General features: G+C 37.1%; 1 protein-coding gene across 1 annotated transcript in view; it reads left to right on the plus strand.

The window, feature by feature from the left end:
* The first annotated feature begins 22983 nt into the window (after positions 1-22983).
* Positions 22984-23894, plus strand: part of LOC306880282 (mannosyl-oligosaccharide 1,2-alpha-mannosidase IA-like) — a 118534-nt gene continuing 117623 nt past the window's right edge. Inside the window, exon 1 of the mRNA XM_079433725.1 lies at positions 22984-23700. Coding sequence (XP_079289851.1) covers positions 23194-23700 — 507 coding nt within the window. The 5' untranslated portion in view covers positions 22984-23193. The remainder of the gene's footprint in view (positions 23701-23894) is intronic.

The raw sequence follows: 23894 nt of genomic DNA on the forward strand, positions 1-23894 counted from the left end.
AGCACTACTTTCTTAAAAATAAATGTTCTTTATTGACATTTATGTTTTGATGAAAAATCTTTAACATCCCTGGAGCATAAAAGGTTCTTTATAGTGGAAAAAGGTTCCATAGATTATTAAAGTGTTCTTCATAATAAGAAAGAAATGGTTCTTTTAAGAACTGCTCACTGAAAGGTCCTTTGGGGAACCAAAATGCTTCTTCAGTGGAATTACTATGAAAACCTCATTTTGGAACCTTTATTTTGAAAAGTTTAAACTAATCTAAAGACTAATGCCTTTGTTCTTCTTAGGGTGTCTAGATGTTCTATCAGAAAATGCTGCTTTCATCAGTTGTTTTTAATAGGAATGGTATGTCACAAGGATATTAAAAAAAAAAACACTTTTGCAAATGTCAGGAATCTAAAAGTGAAAACACAAAACCTCAGAAAGGTGTTTATCTAGAGAATCTTCTGCTCACCAAACTATTGTGCATTGAAGTGGCATGCATCATCAAAACAATACCTCATACAGTACAACTCTATCAGGTACCATATGCTCCCCGTTACCATTCAATTAGCTGGATGCGCTTGCAAAAGGTACTTTGTTCTGCACCAATTACTGAGCTGACTGTGGGTCTCAGAGCAGTACCTTGTGCAAATCCAGCCGTTGATCACCCATTACAAACCCCCGATCTCAGCTACGTCTGGTTTTATCTTCATTTACCCAGCATCTGTTTGGGCTGCTGATGTGGCTTAAATGACGCTAAGTACCTGCAAGTGTTGTTCTTCTCTCGCTGTTTTCAAGGCTTAAGTTGTAAGTGAATAAACAGCATCAGCTGTTCCATGAATTATCTTTGACATTTAGAACAGAGGCATCAGTGGTTCGAGATGGCGCCGCTGATGGCAGCTATTGTGCGTTGCTCTTCAGTGTTTGTACTGTTTTACCAGGTTTTTGCTGAACATTCGGCAGAACACACCACAAAATCTTTTACTGGATTTTGACTACTCGGACGTTTTGCTGGAGTTGTAGTTGATGGAGCCGTAGCTCTGGTCAAACGCTTCAGGAAAGCGAGCCAGCGTGCACGTGAAGCATCGTCACCTTTGGATTTCGAATGCCGTTGTCTGGCATCCATCTGGCGAATCTCCGCTCTCTACCCAACAAAACGAACAAACTCCTGCTCTCCCGGACAAATAAGGCTTTTTCTAACTTTGTTGCTCAGTGTTTCACGGAAACCTGGCTGAATGGCAACATACCGGACAGCGTACTACATCTGCCTAACTTCCAGCTGATCAGAGCAGATCGGGACGCAGAATCAACGGGGAAATCGCTCGGCGGAGGGACGTGCTTTTACACCAATGAGAGGTGGTGTACAGATGTAACTGTGTTAAAGAAGATGTGCTGTTCAGACATAGAAACGCTCTTCATTAACTGCAAGCCGTTCTATTCGCCGCGGGAGTTCTGCTCGTTCATTCTCGTGAGTGTCTACATTCCACCGCAAGCTCACGTGAGCTCAGCTTTACAGAAACTCGCTGATATGATCACAGAGAGTGAGGAACAACACCCGTACTCTGTTTTAATCATTCTCGGTTACTTTAATAAAGCAAATCTCTCCCAGGAACTGCCAAAATACAGACAGCACATCACATGTCCCACCAGAGACAGTAATATATTGGATCACTGTTACACAGCGATAAAGGACGCATATCACTCTGTTCCACGAGCAGCTTTAGGACTCTCTGATCACTGTTTGGTTCATCTTATTCTACTGGCAGAAACTTAAATCTGCAAAACCTGTATTAAGAACTGTTAAACGATGGACTAATGAAACTTTTTACAAGGATTTACAAGCCTGTTTCTCTCTCACTGATTGGACATCAATGAGTGGGATGAACTCTAAAAGTGCTGTTCTTTTTATTTGGTAAAACACATGTGCTGAAATGGCTAATAATAAAATGTGACATTCTGTAGTTTTGTCTCATATTCATCTTTTAATCATATTTGCAAATGTCTTGACTCCACAGCCAACAGAGCAATTTTGTCTTTACTGTTCCAATACTTATGGAGGGCACTGTATATATATGTATGTATATATACAATTTTTTAAATGTTAATTTTTTATATATATATATATATACACACATTTGAAATTTTAAAGACTAAAGTTTTAAAATGAAAGAATAACAGATAGATCATTAAAAATGTATACAAAATATATTTTAAATTTGGAATGTACATTATTTTTCCAAACTTTATTTTATTTTTCAGCAAAGATAAACAAAATACTTGGCAAATATATAATTTTTATTTATTTAAAATGACCAAAAAAAAGAATTATTACTTGTATAAAATTATTGTCAAATAAAACTGGAAATTCTACTGTTCTGTCTATCTTTTTTTCTGTCTATCTATCTATGTATCTATCTGTCTGGCTGTCCATCTATAATACTTAAAAAAATATTAAAGACTAAAGTCTTGAACATATAGATAATAGAACGTGATTTAAAATTGACAGGGATTCAACTGGAATGATGTCATCAGTATTTGCATATTGAATGTAACTCATCTTTATTCATACATCTATTTGCATACTAATAATTGATTTTTGTGCTTATTAGGGTATCATGCTGATTCTAGAAAGGTGTCCCGCTTTGTTCCTGATGGGCGGATCATTAGCTTAAAGTCATGCTAAACTCTATTGGCATCAACTGTGAGTACAGTCACCTTTTTGGAGAGTCATTTATGTCATTTTTTATTCTGTATTTGCTGATTAAATCCACATCAACAGAGCCACAACACCAAAACACACTTCCAGCCTTATTAACCAAGAGTTATAGTCCTTTTTGCAAGCCAACTAGTAACACACTTTATATCACTGCTACCACAAAATCAGTTCAGATGTGTTAAAGGACAGCTTCATAATTACACCATAAACAGTCTCAGGGATGGGCTACACCAGTGCAGCAGGTATTCCCAAGAAACGTATGGTAAAAACTGTTAAGAGAAAGGGCAACAAGCAGGGAGTACAAGCCTCCCACATGCAAGTGTATTGTATCATTAAATAGGAACGTGTCTGTGAATCACTTACGGCTATTAAAATCAATGAGCAATTCACCCACAGGCCCGTCATTGCAGCACGGATGAATTTAAAGCTAATGGGCCTGTAAGACTGTCAGTGGTTTGAGCAAAAGAGTTGTTCATAATGAAGAAAACAAAATAAGACAGAATCTGAAGGTAAATGAGGAACAGTGATGTAAGTGTACTGGACTGAGTATAATTTCAGTAATATCTAGTCACTCTTACTTCAATATTCACCAAATTAAATATATTACATTTTATATACAGTGCCTATAAAAAGTCTTCATACCCCTTAATTTTTTTTTCATGTTTTATGTTGCAGCCTTATGTTAAACTGCTTTGAATTACTTTTTTTCCCACATTAATCAACACTCCATACACCATAATGAAAAAGCAAAAACAGAATTGTCACAACAGTACATTGCATAAGTCTTCATATACCCTTAACTCAGTAGCTGAAGCACCTTTACAGCCTCAAGTCTTTTTGGGTATGATACGACAAGCTTTGCACATCATCATTTGGCAATTATCTGCCAAATGATGGGGAAGTCGTGGCCTAGTGGTTAGAGAGTCGGACCTTGGGCAAGGCACTGAACCCCCAACTGCTCCCCGGGCGCCGCAGCATAATTGGCTGCCCACTGCTCCGGGTGTGTGTTCACTGTGTGTGTGTGTTCACTTTGGGTGGGTTAATTGCAGAGCGCAAATTCCGAGTATGGGTCACCATACTTGGCGGTATGTCACGTCACTTTCTTCTCCTCAGCTCTTCACGTCTCAAGCTCTTGTCAGGTTGGATGGGGTCAGATGCACATTTTCAGGTTTCTCCAGAAATATTTGATTGCATTTAAGTCCATTCACAGAGTTGTCTTGACTCTGAGTTTTCTTCTACTCTGATGAGTACCTCAGTCCCTGCAGTCCCTGAAAAACAGCCCCATAGCATGAGGCTGCTACCAGTACACTTTACTTTTGGGATGTTACCCTGCAGGTGATGAGCAGAGCTGGTTTCCTTCAAACATGATGTTTAGAATTGAGGTTCATCAAATCAGTGAATCTCGTTTCTCACAGTCTGAAGGTCCTTTAGATGCTTTTTTTTTGCAAATTCCAAGTGTGTTTTCATGCGCCTTCACTGAGGAGAGGATTGAGTTTGGCCACACTGCCATAAAGCACAGATTGGTGGAGTGTTGCAGTGATGTTTGTCCTTCTGTAGGTTTCTCCTTTCTCCACATATGATCATGGAGTTCAACTAGAGTGACCATCAGGTTCTTGGCCACCACTCTAACCAAATAAAAGCCCTTCTCCGTCAATTGTTCAGTTTGGCCAAGAGGCCAGCTCTAAGAAGAGTCCTGGTTGTTGGGTAACGGAGACTACATGCTTGTTGTTGGGTAACGTAACGGAGACTACATGCTTCTGTGAAACGTCAATGCAGTATAATTTTTTTCTGAACTCTTCCCCAGATGTGTGGTTTGATGCAATCCTGTCTCTGAGATATACAGGCAGTTTGTTTGACCTCATGGCTTGGTTTTTGCTCTGATATGCATTTTCAGCTATTAGACCTTTTATTAAGATGTGTGTGCCTTTCCAGATCATACCCATTCAATTGAATTTGCCACAGGTTAACTTCACTCGAAGTGCAGTAACATCTACAAGCAATATGAATGCTCCAGAGCTAAATTTCAACTGTCCCAGATAAGGGTATGATTACTTATGCAATGGAATCATTTAAGTTTTTTATTTTTACTAAGTTTGCAATTGTTAAAAAACAGTTTTTTGCTTTGCCATTACGGTGTATAGAGTGAAGATTGATGTGGGGGGAAAAAAGTAATTTAAAGCAAGTTTAACATAAGGCAGCAATATTACAAAATGTGAAAAAATGAAGGGGTATGAAGAGTTTTTATAGGCACTGTATATCAATTCAGTTGAAAACAGTTTGATATTTTTGCTTGCATTTAAACAGTCTGGCTCTCAATTGAACACATTAATTTGATATTATTGATTTAAAAATCTGAAATCTAAATCTAAAAAATGACTTTAGCATTTATAAATTGTACCTCCATAATGTTTCTTTGTTTTACTTTTTAAATCCTTGTGTTTTCTATTTGTTTGATTTTTCTCTCCGTGTTTAAATTTGAATCATAGGTTTTAAAAAAGTATTTTCATCCTCACATCCTCCACACTTCTTATAGAAACTGAGAAATAATTGTTTGTACAAAAACAATCAGATTCTTCCCATTGGTCTAGAGATCTTTGGCTAATCTTTGATTTTAGTTTTCACTTGACCTGATGACCTAACATGTTCCTATCACTTACAGAGTGGCGTATAGATGCAATGAAAATATTGCAGCCAAGAGGAAGCAGGATTAATTCAGAAAGGTTAAAAAGCACCAAGACTAGGATATAAAAATGACTGATGTGGGCAGCAGATGGGTGTGTTTTACTGGCTGTCCCTGCACTCCATTTAAGTGCTCTTCAAATTTATTGGCTGCTGTAGCTGACCCCTGTAACAAATAGAGTATACTGTGCCATCCATCAATACCATATAAGAATGATCTTTCCCAGTAAACACAAGAAGGATTGCTGTAAATCACTTGCCGTTCCTCTCTAGTTGTCAAAATACAGAAATGTGGACAAAGATGTTTCCTTCATGTGTGCAGTCCATGACAAATTTCTAATTATTTAGTAAGCGTTGCTTCATAATTTGATGGCATTACGCTCTGAGCCTGTCAAAATAAATGTCAACAGTGATATCCTCATACAAGACCGTGCCCGAGGCTCACAGCAATTAAATGTATGTGACGTGGTGGAAGATTTCAGTGTGAGTGCAGTGCTGAAAGTTTATACTGTCACAGAGTTACACATCAGGAAACTTCACTATAAAGACTGTGCTGTAATGCTGAAAAGCTGCTTGTGTGACATTGCCACTTGAGTGCAGAAGAGTCCATTAAAGCTACTGCCAGTGTATAAACGGTTTAAAACATGCATTTAACTAAAATAAATGACTAAATTAAATTTATATTATAAATATACTAGCACAACTGCATTGTAAGACAATATAATATAATGTAATTTAATGTAATATATAGATATTTTTGAGATCTTGATGAAATGTTTTGGGAGAGGGGAAGGTTTTCAAAGAAATTACTTAAATTTCTGTCTGTTCCTCACATAGAATTATTATATGGCTTCAGGAATTATATAGCCACTTTTATGATACCTTTATGGTGCTTTTGTCCTTTTCAGAACCTGAAAGTAAAATGCTGTACCCACTTTTACTTTATGAAAAAATAGCTGATATAGCTGAAATTAATGTAATGAGTTTAAAATAAAATAATTTTTGGTCTCATGGAAAACCGATAATAAATCTTGCAATCCTTTCTATTTTAACCCTACAGCCTTACACATTCCAGCACAATATCTATTCAACATTCTTTGAAAGTTTAGTCTCATTACTTTACAAGGCTAAACTTACAAATTGTGTTGAACATATATGGTTCTGGAATGTGTTCTTGGTGTCCATTCGCAGTCAGGGGTCTGCTGAACAGTTCTCCATTAATAAACCATTAAGCTGAATCACTAAGGCACCATGACACAGCAGGATGGTGTTATTGATCTATGTTTTGTATGAGTGGTACAGAGGTTTATATCATCCTTTCTTTAATCGACAGTGCTGGGTTGTGTGTGGAGAATGGCTGCCGTGATCTGGCATACTTTACTGGAACTGTACAGCATCGTTGCGATCCAGGCACCTGAATCGGCTTAAAATCGATAGAAAATGTAAATAAACATCTCTTAAATAAAATTCAATTTGCTGTTGCCGTCTGCCGGCGGAAATAGTGTGACATTAATTGCACCGGGAAACAGTGCTGAATTCTGTGAGTAATACACATTTATAACGAGCTTAATTTGCATAGAGGCGTATTTGTGCTGAGAAAATGACTGACTTCATTTGAATATTCACAACGTAGTGCCATCTCGGCACATTTAGCGGCTGGTTAAATTGATTGTGGGTGCTTACTGAATAATACAGTTTGTTGCGCTAAAATACAGAATGTGCACAAAACTGCAGAGAATTTGCTCAAAACAATTTATCTAACGTTAGAAAGAACTCGTCTCACCACATGCATGAGTCACGTGTGTCACATGATGGTTATTTTGAGCTCTCTGCGGTTGGATCTGGAGGCATTCCATTTGAAATAGATGGATGCCTCCTCCATCACAACCTGACGTAAATGTCATCTGACTTCTGCTGAGAGGCAATGTTAAAATTCAGCATTAACCAATTTATGCCAGCAATGATGACAGTCTTTCTCTGTTCGAGTCTAACATGTTAAATCTATAAAAGACTCTTGTCATACATGGGCTTTTCTTTATCCTTTACAGATTACTGTGTAATCATACACATGATAGAGGCTACATTGTAATACATTTTTAGTTATTATCCAAACTAAAATAGTATCATATTTTTGTTGGGTAAGCACAATAACTGTTAACTGAAAGGCCAAAGATTTTTTTTATTAATTTTTTTTTATAAATGTCAGGTTGGGGCACAAGAGTCACGTTTTAAAAGTTATAAATTTTAACGATTTATTAATTGTTTGCCCAAAACAAATCATTTAAAAACTATTTGCCCAAACTGTTTTAAATTTTTGCTGTTTTGTGATGATTTTTGCTGAAAAGCCAAATTACATTTTCTTTTTCTCTGGAATAATAATGATGGAAACATTCAATTGTAGATGCACCTATGAAATTGTTTTAAAATTAATATTTTAACGTATATTTAACGAGTAAAACGTGCGACAGTTAGCCCTGGTTCTCACTATACCATAACATAATGTTTAAATATTTTACAGACCAGTCTCTTTAATAAATATACCAAACTCAATTATTTGTTTTCATATTATGTTTAAGACTTTGTTTTTATGTCTATAAAATGTGTTGTTGTTTTCTTGTTTCCTCTTCTGGTCCTGCCATTGGTTGAGTGTCTCGGTAAGTCTTTTAGCTCTAGTTTATGAATCTTGTCAGGTCATTGGTTCTCCAGTTGTTCTGTTTTGCTCTTGGTTTATAGGTCTGTTGCCCTTGAGTATTTATAGCCATCTTGCTTGCCCTTGATTTGTCTTATTGAGAGTTTTGGTTCTTTATTGACCTTAGTTGTGGGCACTGTGTTGTCATGTTTGTGGGTTTGCCATTTTCATGTTACTGTATGTCTATACGTAACTGCTTTACTAATATATATATATATATATATATATATGTACATTAGTGTTTATAGCCAAAGACTTCATGTTGTTTGAATAAATGTAAGGAGTCATTTATGTCAAGAGCAAAACTGCATTTCCTTATTTGTTACAACAGAAAGCATAAAATAGAATAGAATGTACTAGACGTGTTCAAAAACCTCTCTGTTCTTTTTGTGTCATTTATGAACCGTCAGTCTGCTTTAAAACTCCTGTCCCATAAATACATTTATTTATTGTCTGCTCGTAGACCACTTTTTGTTTTGTTTTATTACTCTGTCCAATACCTGGTCCGCCTTACAACTATCTGCTACATTTGATCAGGAAGATGGAACAGAATGACATATATTATGTTATTTTCCCAGTCAGACTGCCATTGCGTGACTTTTCATTCATACAAATCATTTCATTTCTCAGAAATGCAAAACGTTCAGTGTTATTTCTAAGCTTGTGTTTTTTATTTTGTGTTTTTTTGGAGGTTTTGCAAGAGGACAATGTGAGCTTTATGACATGGTCGCCCCAGTTTGCCACCAAATGGCTCTCTGTTTGCATCTGTCTCCCTTTTGAGCCAACTTAGAACAATCTGAACACAAAAATTATTTACACTTATTGTGTCCTCTTGGAAATCGCACCTCCTTGAATGCATTGAACCAGTTCAAAAAGAAATGGCTTATTTGTGGCGTGTTACAAAACAGAGGCTTTTTGAGTTCTCTCTAGACTTAGACTGTCTTGGTTTGAGGGCTTGTGTGACATACCTGTTGGCGCTTCTATGTGATGATGTCATCAAAACCAGCGATTGGAGGAAGAAGGAAAGAGCCACCAACATTAGCACGGGTCAGGAGCAAACAGGGTCACACCAAGCACAGCCGGATGAGGGGATGTAAGGAAAAGAACGAGTGTGAAGTAAAGCAGATGCTGCAGACCAGAGAAAGAACGCACCACTGGAGCAAAAGTGTAGATCAGGGCAGCTGGACACAAACAGTCTGTCATCTGAGGTGACCAGGGCTGGATGCCAATGGTTCTGGCCATCTGCTCCAGTGTATTTGGGCCACTTTAACTTCATGTCTAGAAATGAAGATGGCAGCGAGCGGGGTGTGAGGGACATGATAAATGGAACAGCTCAGCACTCGCTTCTCCTCCAGACTAGTGGAAGGAGAGAAGTCCCTCTCAGATGGCCCGCCATACCTCCAAATCATCTCCTTCCCAGATCGGTCGTGAGCCAACTCTCATCTTTACGAGCCAAACTTCAGTTCTTTTTCAGCCGCACTCATCCGATCCACTGATTTATGCCTCAATTCAATTAGCCTCATTTTGGCTCATCAGTCAAGATGGCTTCTGAGATCCAACCTTCTGTCACGTCGACGACTTCTGTAGGGCGCAAACAATCTGTATCATGGGTTTTTTTTTCAAAGGACGGTGTCCAGTTTTGAATGTGCGGAAGATTGTGCCAATCGGCCGTTTTAGATGTGGCCTGCACTAATGTGCAAGCGATAACCTGTAATCCCACCAGCGCTTGACGTCTGCCTTTCAACAAATAAGTTAGAACGAACATCACATAATGCAATTAATATTCATGACCCGCATGCCTGGCATTGGGTTGGGCATTGTGCGCTCAGTCGCTGACAGAAAGTAAACTTCCTGAGGAGAGAAGACAAAAAAATGAAAGAACAGTTACAAAAATACGCATTTTTATTCACCGTTTTAGGCCTTGCGTTTATGCATTTGACAGACACTTTTATCCAAAGTGACTTTCATTTGCATTCAAAGTGTAAATTTGTTCAGTTTATGCATTCCCTGGGAATCAAACCTGTGACCTTGACATCGCTAGCGCCACTATTTGAGCTACAAAAATGTCTGAAAGTTTAGAAGTTTAGTTTCAAGCATTTTGCATTTGTAATCATATATGAATATATCCGTGTCATCCTAGTGATGAGAGGTTTATAATGTGACCCCCACACTTGCCGATTGTTCCTGTGCCCCTGGAACTGAAAGTGATCTGTATTGTGACAGAGATTTATTGAGAACCTGCAATCATCAGAATTGTCTCTAATGATACTGAAATGTAGATGAATAACCCGTATGGAGCTCTAAACGCTAAGACGGTTACATAACCATTATCTTCATACAGTGCGATCAGAGGTGAACAAACCAAATTATCTGATAGGGTTTTCTGACATTGTGTGAATTAAAAGAAGAAAAAAAGAGTATGGCTACTGGTAAGGGTATTAACGTGAGAATTATTTTTATTTTTTATATATTTTGCATTTTCAAATTGACTTTACTATGTAGAATAGCTGTAAGGAAGGCCTATTCATATCCTCAAAACTCAATGTGTAGTTGCTTTATTATTTGATTATATGTAGGTTATTATGAAGAGATTTACCTTTTGTAGTGGATTTACATCTAATTTGTCCTCATAATATAAACTTTTTTTTTTTTTTTTTATATTTCTACACGTAGGCTGGATTTAAGCTATGAATGGATCGGTTGAATGATTGATTCACTGAGTCACTGAGAAAGAGTGAAAACTCTTGTCTCCACCTACTGGCGAAATAATGTAAACTTCAGAAAGATACGGAAAAATCCACACTACTAATGCACAGACTGACTCTTTAAAATTAACTTCTTTATCATGCTTTTTCTTCTTCTTTAGTAAAGCTATGATTTTTTTTCTCTGAATCTGATTTGTTAGCTTATATAATGTGAGTACAAAAGTGTTTCAGGGAATGTCTCGACTTCTAGGTAATTTTAGAGGCACTGTTCAGATGCGACACAAATTGTCCATTGGCACACACAATACAGCTTTTTCAAAATAGCACTTAAGAGTCCATAAAGATGGAACAGAAAATGACTCAATCTGAGCACATACTGTCCTCCACTGCAGTCTCTGGAAATATGAAATATTGCTCTTCTCATTAACTTTGAGAGGTCTAAATAACAGAGGATGACCTGCTAATCTCTCCTCTTCAGGCATCCGATCCATTATGCTGTATGAGCTGCTGTCAAGATCTTGGACATCCTAGAGATGGCGACACATGTTTCCACAGTTAATATGGCAGGACACAGAAATGTTATCAGTGTCGCAGCCATAATGTGGTGGGAAATGGACAGTGAAGGTTACAGATTAAAATCAAATGGATTTGATGACTCTTAGAGACACACGGAAACTTTTGCAATTTTGAACTTGAAAGAATAAAAGAAAGTTTGCCGTTTTGACAGTGACCTTCTGAAATGTTTACTCTCTGACGCTAATGCGGAGAAACAGTCTCGGCAGCTGAGCTTGAAAGGAAACTCAGCACATTTGGAGTGAAAAAAGATTATATCGCTCAACCATGAAATGTGAACTGAGAGGTGTTTTCTGGGTAGGACAGGATACAAGGTGATTTAACTCCCCAACTATTTCCCCACCGGCATTAAACACCTTTATAGCAGTTTGTGGTGTGCATGAGGATTGTTTCTGGAATGACATAACAGCACAGAGATTTATCAGTGAATACAGTGAGGAAGAATATTCTGTTCTGACTTTTATATTTTTTCAGTATTCATATCTCCATATTCACACACAGTACTGTTCATGCTTCTGATCAAACCCTGGATCAAAAGGAGCAGTAACAGCTGCTGTCAGTGTAAATAATGCATTCCCTGTTGGAGACGTGGACAGTGAATGGGTGCCGTCAGAATGAGAGTCCAAACGGCTGTTAAAAACATCACAATCCATAAGCTGCATGCTTATATTCAACAAGTTTATCATTAAGGTGTTTTTAACTTCAAATCGCTGCTTCCAGCTAAAATATGGCAGGAAACAATATCCATAACATTGCCTTCTCCGGTGAAAAATCATCTGAATCAGGAGAGAAATATGCACAGATCGAGTACTGTTGTGAAAACAGTTCTGAACAAATATTTCGGTGGGTTTTGATGTGAGAAGCCAACAGGAAATTTGTCTTTTTCACTGGAGGAAGGGTTATTATGGATTATTAAGCTTCCAAGAAAACCACAAAATATATCGGCCTCCGATATATTGCATATTTGTCATGGGCTTGGTGAGTAGACAGCCTGTGTTGAGCTCTACTACTGTCTAATTGAGCGTGATGTGAGGTGAAAGCGCAGACAGTTTGTTATCTTTACCGCTGCATGAACGCAAGGCATTGCCTCCTCTGCACATCAGAAGTATGAAAGCGATTTCTTGGCGAGACTGACATTAAATCTCATTCACCATAAAATACATGGCAACCATGTCAGAGACCTCGTCTCCATCCACCTCTCCATGACAGGAGATAAGAGGGCTTTAGCTTGAATTTCAAATTTAAGGCATTTGGTTGAGAGTATTTTTGTAAGTCTTCACAGTTTACAGAGCTCTATTAAAAGGATTAGTCTGAAACAGTCTCCTCTGTTTTTATGCCTGCTCAGGGTGGACTGGCTTTGAGCTGCGATGGCTGTGTCAGATCGACTGGTCACACAGAAAGACGTTATTCATGTGACAGTGTATGAAAGAACATGATGATGGGTCTTAAGGGGCTGTCAGGCAGATTGGCTTCACTTTCGGTACATGTGCTTGTTTTTTTTAGTGAACTCAGCTGAGATTACAAGGAATAGAAGTTTGTTTACGTCATGAAACTCTAAACCTGCAGCTTTCAGGTTTTGTACTGAAAAACTAAAATATTTACTTTGTCATTTTTAATTGTGTCAGGCTGTCATTTTGGATGTTGCATTATGCAAAAGCAAAGGTTTTCACTTACTGATGCAACCTGTAAAATAAAACGATATATAGGATTAACAATGTAGATTAATTTTCACAGCCATCTTTTATCATATTTACCAAGGGTGCCGATATTTTTGGCCATGACTGTTTATATATATGTATATGTATATATGTGTATAGCTTTCCTGTAGCTCAAATAATAGAGCATGGCGCTAGCAACGCCAAGGTCATGGGTTCGATTCCCAGGGAAAGCAAGAGCTGATAAAAATGTTAAAACTGTAACTTGAATGCGATGTAAGTCGCTTTGGATAAAAGTGTCTGCTAAATGCATAAATGTATATATATGTGTGTGTGTGTGTGTGTGTGTAAACTATGCTGACTTTAAATGTATTACAATTTTATTGACATTAAATGTATTACTAATAAAACATTAAAAATATTATTTAAAATTATATAATAATGTACGTGTGTCTGTGAATATAACTTGTATAATTTATATAATAAAAATAATAATTATTATTATTATTATTATTAAATAATTTTATTAAATATATTATACATTTTAAATAATATTTAATGCAGTATTATAATGCTTAAAGTTGCAGTCAGTTTTATCTTCATAATTTTGTACACCTAAAATGATTGAAAATAGTTTTTTTTTTTTTTTTTTATTACAGCCAGTCATCTAAGTATTTGCATAACATAAAATTATTTAAATGAGCATAATTGAATTTAAAGTGATAGTTCACCTTCATTTTCTGATCCTCATTGACTTGCATAGTGTTTTTTCCATATCTGGAAGTCAGTTGGGACTGAAGGTGAACTATCTTTTTAAATTTAAGTTAATTATGCGAGTTAAAGATTTTAACATTTGTTGAATAGTAGGTCTTTTATTTAAATAATGTCTAGTGTCTTTTATTTTGAATGGCTTTTTTTCAGCGTGCATTAGTTTTTCCATGTGCACCTGTTGGATAGTTTGCCATTGTCTTTCTTTCTTTTTGTTTTTTTCTGATGAGTGTTTAACATGACTGATACTTTGTGATACTTTGTATGTCATAATAATAGATATTAGTGTAGTCAGGTGAAGTCTTACATTTCATCTGTAAAAGCTAAAGTTACATCATGCCCCCATATAAAACTATTCTGTCTGAATGTAGGGCTGTAACTGTCTGTCCAAAGCTTGTGAACTTAAACACTATATGCCATTTATTGCAATGCCTTCACTTATTCTGAAAACAACTATAATGATACATGCACTTTGCATAAATCACAAGTTACCAGAAGTGAATTTCCATTGAATATTGTCATTTAGCATGACGGTTTGAACCTGCAGCATTTGAACTGTCTACTGTGAATGAATAACATCTTTTAACACAATAATTCGCAATTGTCTTTGTGTTGCTTTGAGATCCGCGTGTGGGTGACCACAAGCACATCCGCATCCAATTTGAAATGTCGCCTCTATAAAACATGAGCAGTAATAGTCAGAATAAATGGCAAACCCGGAGAGTGTAGGATGTAAATAACAGCCTGGTTTCACGTCTGGTTCTTGTATTGAATGTTGTCTGACAAATGGCTGTCACTCCACATGCAGTGTTAGACTGTGATGGGTCATGACTCATGACATGAGAAGCATGAGGAGGACATGTGTTTTCATTTGCCATTTGGCTGTTTATTATATGTGTTTCATCAACTATGGCCACTTTTAAGTCTCCGGGATTGACTTTTATTAAAACAAATTTTATTTTTCCCAGTGTTATGAAGGGCGCATTAATGCTGTCTGGGACACTTTATTTCTTTTTGCTAATTTTCAGATGCCTTTTATGTATAGATTTTTTATCCTTGACACTATATTGAGATTTTTGATCTTTGTTTTTTTTTTTAAGGCTTATTAAATCTGTTTTTCATGATCACTGATTCTCATAATCTTTTCAATTTTAAGTATGAAAATCAAATGATCAAAATATTTTAAATATTTCAATATTTTAAGTCTTTAAAATAGTGATCATTTAAATAAAAATGAATAAACTATTTCAATATTTATTGATTTTTTTTATTGATTTTTTTTTAACTGTAATTTTGTCAAATTATGCAAAATAAACATGCTAGCTATGAAATTAACCTTGACATTTTACATTTAATAAAAAAAAAACATTGTCATTGCCACTGCATGATGAAAGTCATTCATACCATCCTGACAGGAAAGTGTTCTAAATGCAGTATATAAAAAAAAGTAATAAATTATTGAGTAATAAATAAAAATAAGATTATGCGTTTCTTGGTGTATGTGTGTTTTTGGCATATTCATACCCATTTATAATGGAACACTTTATTTTTTTTAATAAATCCAAGTCTGAGAAGCTTCGGGACCTTTATATTCACCTTGTCATATTTATTCATGATGATAAATAAGATGATATTATGTTTAATTTTAAGCCCTCTGTCCCAAGGATGAGTTTCCATCTTCACTATTCCAGCCCTGACACTCTAATATAGTTGGCTGAACATCTCAATATTATAATAACTCTCTAGGTTCAGATTAGTTTTCTTTGGTAATATTTCATTCCAGTATTAAATGGAATAAGAGTCATTCAGCTGAATCACTTGTAATATCATGGGATCTAGTTGCCTAGTTATTGACTGAAATGCCTACAATATATTAACCATTCCCAGTACAGTCAACTGCTGTTATGTCATTTTTAGCATACACAAGGTCAATAATTTAACCTGAATGATTTCATATCCCATTTTTATGGTTTTATAATTGGCCCGCTGTGAACAGGAGGCAGAACTATGTCTGTATTGAGGCAGTTTCACGTGAATAGACTGTCTCACAAACAAACAGACCATTTCAGAATCAAAGGAATGCAAATGAAGTCGAGTAAATCGCAAGATAGGGAACGCCATGTTAACTTTTGATCATTTTGTACCATATCAAAGCAGCTTCAGTGCCAGCTTCATAAAGTGTTTGCACCTGTCCTCTTTCAATTCTTTGATTCATATTTCACCACAGCTCTGCAACTTAAAGCCAGTAAAAGCCTCCAGGTTTGCTTTCATTGCAATTCACGTCGGCCCGTTCCCTGTAAATAAACCGGCTCTGCATTTAGGGACGTTACACCACACTTCTCATCATGCAGAAATTCATTTTGTGCTATCACAATGAAAAATCATAAGCCATGGGTGACAGAAAAGAGGCAGCTTTTTAAATAAAGCCAAGCGACAGCCTCATAAAGTGGGGGAGACATTCCCGATAGGAGAAGTAAACGTGTGGTGAGAGCGGCAGCATGTCAGCCTGTCAGCTGTTACGCCTGTGGACACTTTTCAGAAAGTCAGAAGGGTGGCCTTATCTTATGGCGTTTAAGAAGGTCTATTAGAGGTTATCCATTCTAGCATGAAACATGCATACGAAGCAGTACTAATATAGGCCTATAAACTCTAGCCTATGCTAGTTTGAATTAAAAGCTCAGCAGAGGCTCACTTTCTTATTCCAATATAATATAATTCTAAAAACGCCTGTAAATATTTAAAAAAAAAAAATTCTTTTTCCACGCCCCTGATGAAAAACACATGCTGAATTCGAAGTGGTAAACATAATAAAAGTAAAATATACAACTCAGAATATACCAACAATTTTTAACAGATCTTTCTATGATATAATAAGAGTAATATCATGCTAGTGTGCGAATTAGCCTTTTTCACACGCAACTACGTCACGCAGGGTAAACCTATTTCTGCAACAGCTATCAGCGAATGACGTTCTAGCGACGCCACGTTTGTGTTGTAAAATATGTTGCCACACATTTCATTTAAGTGTGAGTTTAAGTGGAATTTCGGGTTTATTATAATGAGAATATCATTATTTAGCCTACTTACTCTCATGTACAGTATGAATGTCATTCCTCTGTTGAATATTAAAGGTAACACAAAAGGATATCAATACTGTAATGAAAGCGAAGAACGATCTGTTCATAATATGCAAAAGCGCCATAAAAGTTTCATGAATGTATATGAGCAATGTGCTATATTACAAGTCATTTAGAGAAATACGATAGCTCTGTTTAGTGAAAAGTCTGAAATTATTCACTTCCACGCCTGTGAGCAATGAACCACTGCGACGGAATCATTTGAATCATTAAAAAGATTTGGGAAAATGAATGATTCATTTATGAATCGGTTGCTTCTATCATTAATCATGAATGTGCCGAAGTGTCTTTTTTTGTGGAGCCTGACAGACCCATGTCCTCATAAATTCTGATTAAATCTAACTTTCATTGATTTTATTCTTGATATTGTTATAAAAAACACTGAGTTGAAAGTTCGAGAACCAGTTCAGTTTGATTCATGAATGAGTCATTTAGACCGGTTTTCTGAACTGGATCATGTGATTCAGTAAAAAGAACGATTTATTCACGAATCAGACATCTAGTTTTCTCATTAGCTAATCATCAATGTGCCTTTTTTTGGAGATGTTCATCCTTTGTCCACGTTCATGATATTGATATCATGCTTGATAGAATTTTAGAACAATCCGAGTGAAATAATACCTGCTAAGAATAGCAGAAGCCGTTTATTTAGCAGTCACTCTGCTACAGAGGAATAGTGATGCTCCTGCCGTCATGCACATGTTGCATTGTGCTGATATGCAGTGAGGTGTGTACTGCTCATTGAGGTGGGAAATACATATTAGCCATGCAAAACACATAAATGCAAGCACACAGACTGTACGGCTGTTTTATTAATGAGTTTTTGCACTAATGTATGGCGCTTCCTGTTTGCCTTGTCCTGACGGTGTTGAACACTTGTCTTTGGAGCAGGAATTTATTTGACCTTTCATTAATGAAGAATGTAGTTTCAATGAGGTTTTCGAACCAAATGTCAAAGATCAATTGCTTATTCATGTTGCCCATGAATCAAAAGATGAGTTTATGTGGATTATCCCATTTGAAAGTGAAATAATTTCAAATAACCTGCTTGTAACAACATCATTGCCAGCAGATCAAGGGCAAGGACTGTTAATATTCTGTTAAGCTGTCACAGAAAATGCCATTATATGATGGATAGGTCAATTAGGGAGAGAATCTGTATGCAAGATGTGTCAATAGAAAGGACGTTTTATCTGAATATATCCTCGGAGAGGTGGGCTATTAAGTCTATTTTGAATTACTCAGAGGATGTGTGGGATTTCTGCTGACTTGCAGGAGGGATTCTTGGTGATGTTTATTGAATAAGTCCCGCAACGTCAGCATTATTCAATAACTCGTTGTTGTAGTGGGTTTTCAACCTTTACAGACCCAGTGACCCCCTGCCCGGTATAAAAAGCTAGATTTCATTTGTAACGTGTTTATAATTGAAAGCATTAAAAGTTGAGTGTGATATTTCTGTACCGGCACCAAACGAGTGCAAAAATAATAATGTGAAAGCAGTTAAGCTTTGTCTCTTGCAGTGGTCAAGCCAAAAACCAGAGGGGCAATGTCACACATCTTGGTCAGAGAGAGCGAGACCCATTTCTCATTGTTTGGCCAAAGGCTATTGCAGAGTGAAGCAGGCATGTGACATTAAAGAGAAATGAAAGGCCAACATACTGCCAATAAAAATGTAAAAATAATTGTTTGCCTCAGTGCTGATTCAATTACATTTCTCTCACTCTCACTGTAATTTTTATACTTTATGCACACACATAGTTTCACTCAGTGTTTCTATTTGGCTAAAAGAATGTTACAGCATTTAAATAATCAAATGCTGTTGTGTTTCCAAATTTACCTCCCTAATTTGAATGTACAATTTCACTCTCTGTGAATCTCTGTCATTTTACTTTCACAGCTCGTTTTCAGTTACAAACTAAATGGCATTACCTTTTTAGATGCCCAAAGACCATCGTTATTTGCATGCCTGATTATTTTGAGCAGGTGCAAAGATGCCACATGGCTTCTCAAAGATGAAACAAACATGGACTAATTTTCGTTTCCTTGGCTTATTGTGCACAACATAAATCAGCCAAATGTTTTTTGAGCTGTATGATTAAGGTTCTTTCAAACCATCTAAAAAACCGCAACATTTAGAAAGCTTCATCTTTGCAGCTGATGTCAAGTGAAGTACAAACTGTGAATGATAGAGTTTAGTTGAAGATGGTAAATTAGCGAGATTAGGAACCCAGTGCATGGTGTTGAGCTGCATGCAGTGCACACGTTCCCTCTACAGGAAGCATCTTACCTCAGATACAAGCTGAGCAGAAAGGGAGGTTTTAGTCTCTTTATGAATCGCTTCTAAATAGTCAATAAATGTTGCCATTTTCCTTTTTTGAGTCATTAAAATGAGTTTTGGAAAAGATATTGAAAGGAATAGCCCCCCCAAAAATTAAACTTTGCTGAAAATGTACTCGCCCTCAGGCCATCCAAGATATAGATGAGTTTGTTTCTTCATCAAAACAGATTTGGAGATATTTGGCATCACTTGCTCAATGGATTCTCTGTAGTGAATGGGTGCCATCAGAATGAGAGTCCAAACAGCCGATAAAAGCATTGTGATAATCCACAAAACTCCAGTCCATCAATTAACATCTTGTTAAGTGAAAAGCTGCATGTTTGTAAGAAACAAATCCATCATTAAGATGTTTTTAACTTCAAACTGTTCAAAAGTCTTTTGTCTAAATCAGGAGAGAACTATGCACAGCTCAAACAATGTTTACAAGCAAAAACAGTTCTAGACCAATATGCTGGTGTATTTTAATGTGAAAAGACAAACGGGATAGACATTTTCACTGTGTTAATATGGAATGGCATTTTGATGGTTAAAAGTTAAAATGCCTGATGAATATGTATATTATAAACACACGTGGATTATTTGTGTTGATGGCGCAGTGGATAAGACACATGCCTTTGGTGTGAGAGACCCGGGTTCGAATCCACTGTGAGACACCAATGTGTCCCTGAGCAAGACACTTAACCCCTAGTTGCTCTAGAGGCGTGCGACCTCTGACATATATAGCAATTGTAAGTCGCTTTGGATAAAAGCGTCAGCTAAATTAATAAATGTAAATGTAAATTTGTGGATTACTTTGATGTTTTAGCAGCTGTTTGGACTCTGACGGCACCCATTTACTGCAGAGGATTAATTGGTGAGTAGGTAATGTACTGCTAAATTTCTCCAAATCTGTTTCCATAAAAAAACAAACTCATCTACATCTCCGATGGCCTGAGGGTGAGTGAATTTTCATCAAATTTTCATTTTTAGTTGAACTGTTCCTTTAAAGAAAAAATCCTATTGGTACACTATTCCTTTAAAAAATGAATGTGCCTGGAATGTTGTCACTTTGAAAGTCCTGTTGAGCAAACAGAAGATGTCCTACAGTTCACTGAAGTAACTTTGATGAATTTAAAATGGGTGTAGTGGTAGAACTGGTTATGTTTGTCAGATTCTTTTTCTCCAGACCTTTTCCACTTCATTTTTCTTTGAAATACCATGCCTCCCATAATGCAGAGCTTTTTCAACCTTCTTCTTGCACTTCCTTATGTTTTCGGGAGTAACAGCCAGCTGTTAGGATGAAGTGACAAGATTGAAATCCCCTGAAATTTGTGTGCGAGAACTCCCGCGGCAGGTAATGTGACTGCACGTCCCATGTGTATTTATAGTAATATGTCCTGCATGACACCTGCTGTTTTCTACAAAACCTTCCTCTCATTTGCTGTTCTTCCTTATCCTTCTTTTAGTGTACACAAAATGAAATCTAACCAGCTGAGAGTACCGTAAAGCCATATTTTTGTCCAATTTTCCAGTTCAAGTAACTAATACTCCTTAAAACAAGACCAATTTACTCAAATAGCAACTCTGCATAAAATATTAAGACTTGCTTTCAGAAAATGTATCTGCAATACAAATGTATTTTGTCTTACTGTACTGGTAGATTTTTTACTTATATAAAAAAGTGAAAAAGAAGTGAAAAAGACTGTCAGTGCAGTAGGACAAAATCCATTTATATTCATGATACATCTATGAAAACAAGTCTTAATGTCGTATGCAAAGTTGCTTCTCAAGTAAATGCATCTTATTTTAGGGATTTTTAGATATTTTATAGAAAACAAGTAAACAAGACTAATTAAAAACTCCAAGAGTGTTGACATGAGCGGCGCTTGGATTTCTCAATGTTTTTACTGCTAGTCTATGATTTTTAGTGAATCTGTTTCGCTGTAATAGTTACACCAATAGGTCGCAAGAAGTGACCGTCTTTGAGAGTGAATCATTGGCTCGTTAATTCAGCCAATGTGATAGAAGCAGATTTGTTCAGGAACTAATTTTTGAATCATGGATTCAACCGATCCATTTAAAAACATGTGGCAATGTTTTTTTTTAGGGTGACCATATGAGTTCTCTTTTCCCCTGGACTAAATTGCCAAAAATGTCCAGGTTTTGGCTTTGTTTTCCTATTGTTTGCATACTTAGCCTACTACTGAAGGTAATGAGTTTGGCCAATAGCTTGCAGGCATTGTACCAAATTGACCAATCGTGGTGTGTGAGAAGGTGGGATCTACAGAAAACTGTGAAAGCAATGCAAACACATGTACATATAATGTACAAGGACTGTGGAGAGCAAGTCAGTATGAAAACAAAACCTGGACATTTTAGGCAATTTAGAAAACCCGGTCACTATAAACAGGCATATGATCACCCTAATAAAATTAACCACTGAGTACAGCAGGATGAAGTATTCCTGTAGGCCAAAATCCAGAAACGAGTTAGCATTTAAGAACTTACAGTTCCATCACCCAGTCAATCGTTTTTTAAAAGGATTTTTGTTTAAATGCCTGAAATAAGATTGAACTAACAATAAGAGAACAACAAAAGCAAAACACAATGGTTTTTCTGAAAAGTAGGCTACTTGTAGTGAAACGGATTTGACTATCAATCAAAAAAGAACATATGGATAAACCGAAGCTGTTGCATTGGATCTCTGACAAAGTTACTCTAGCACACAGTCACTAAAGACAACAGCTGCGCACCCCACCACTGCTGATATTTCACTGGCAGATGAACTCACTGACTTGAAACAATGAGCTTGCCATCAAACCTTACAATACACCAAAAAAATTAATAAAATAATGTATGCTTCAGCTTTCCAGATGTGTGCATCTACTGTTAAGAAAGTGAAAACTCTCAAAGCAGTTTTCAGATTTTGCCCCCAAATCTCCATGCATGAAGCAACTGTCTCCTGCAGTCTTGTTAAAGAACAATGTTACCGCCAGTGCTTTGGAAAACAAAGTCAAGGCTGAACGATTACTGTCTGACTTTGTTTATTTTGTAATCGAGTTCCAGGAAATTCTTGGTTATTGGAAAATCTGGTCTCTCTTTATATTGTAGCCTATGTCAGATTTATAGCTAAACCTGTGCTCATGCCATATTAAAAAAATAAAATAAAATAATCATTGGTTTTTCCAGTTCCTGTCTGTTTTAACTTAAAAAATACTTCATATTTTACCCTATTCTTTATAAAAAATATAAATCTACGACAGTTTTGTGAATGTGCAGCTCTAACTACATTTTTGAAGTCGTTTTTGTATTTTGATAAAAAAAATAGGCCTATCCAGACTACATTAAAAAAGTATTTGGTTTGGTATCACGTTCTATATTTGCTATTAATAACATTTTAAATTTTTCGTTCATAACTCTAGCCAGTTGTTCAAGCCTGAAAAAGGTTACTGTGGGTTTCCATTAAAATGCTAATCAATTGCACAGGGGCTATTTATAATAATTACAGTTTGAACTAAAAAATAAAAACCTAACTTGGCCAACCCTTACGTTTCCATAAGCCTTTTTAAACCGTTATGATCAAGATCATAATCCCAGTCCATAACCAATTAAGTTTGTACAAGACATCACGCCTCTATACGTTCAATCCGGAAGACACGCCCACAACGAACTTGTGCACCGGCGGCACAAAGCGATTGGCCAAGACGCGCTGTCAATCACGGATCTCTGCCATTCCTTCCGTTCCGCCAACGAGACTTTACACAGATGTGTTTCAAGCGTGATCAGTTGAGGCGGTGGGACTCCGTTCGCGCAGTGGGATCAACTTCTTTCAGAGGATCTACCGTCTACTAATCGGACACTTTGAGTTCAATGTAACAGGTATCATAAGCAGCGTAGCTCAAGGTGATCGGGGAGTTACTTTGTAGCAGAATTGAACACATTTAGACGGGGTTTTAAACGCAGAAGAAAATGCCTGTAGCTTCTCTCCTGCCTTTCACGGCCACTCCGAATAGGAAGTCCGCCAGCCCGACCTCCTTCAGGCTCACGGAGAAATTCATCCTGCTTTTAGTGTTCAGCGCCTTCATCACCCTGTGTTTCGGAGCTATCTTCTTCCTGCCGGATTCCTCAAAGCTCCTCAGCGGAGTTTTCTTCCGCTCGTCGTCGGTGGAGGCAGAGACGCGCGCAGGTACGGTCAGTGACACGAGCACCGGCACGGGCAAGGATGAGAAGATCCTGGCCAAGATCAGAAAAGACCACGAAAAGGCGCTGATTGAGGCCAAGGACACCCTACAGAAACGGCCGGACGAGATCAAGCAGGACATCGACAGCGACAAAGCGAAACTTGTGCAGAGCGGACAGGGGAAAGGAGCGAAAGGTGACAGTTTGCCGTTCGTCCAGTACGCGCGGCCGCCTGGAGCAACAGGGCACGAACCCGTCGACCCTGACGCTAAAGAGAAAAGAGCCAAGATTAAAGAGGTATTGTGTGTTTTTATTAGATATCCTCCTGCGGTTTGCTCAGACTCTCGAAAGAAAGCACGTCAGATATTGTTGTGAAAATAACTTTCCCCGTGTAAACTTAGCGAAACCAAGTGCTGTTATTAGTTTACTGTCACTACTAGTGACCAGAGAACAGAACGAGAGGAGTGTTGACAGAGTGCGTTTCCTCATGA

This window comes from Barbus barbus (genome assembly GCF_936440315.1).
Source record: "Barbus barbus genome assembly, chromosome: 14".
In the NCBI taxonomy this organism is placed as follows: Eukaryota; Metazoa; Chordata; class Actinopteri; order Cypriniformes; family Cyprinidae; genus Barbus; species Barbus barbus.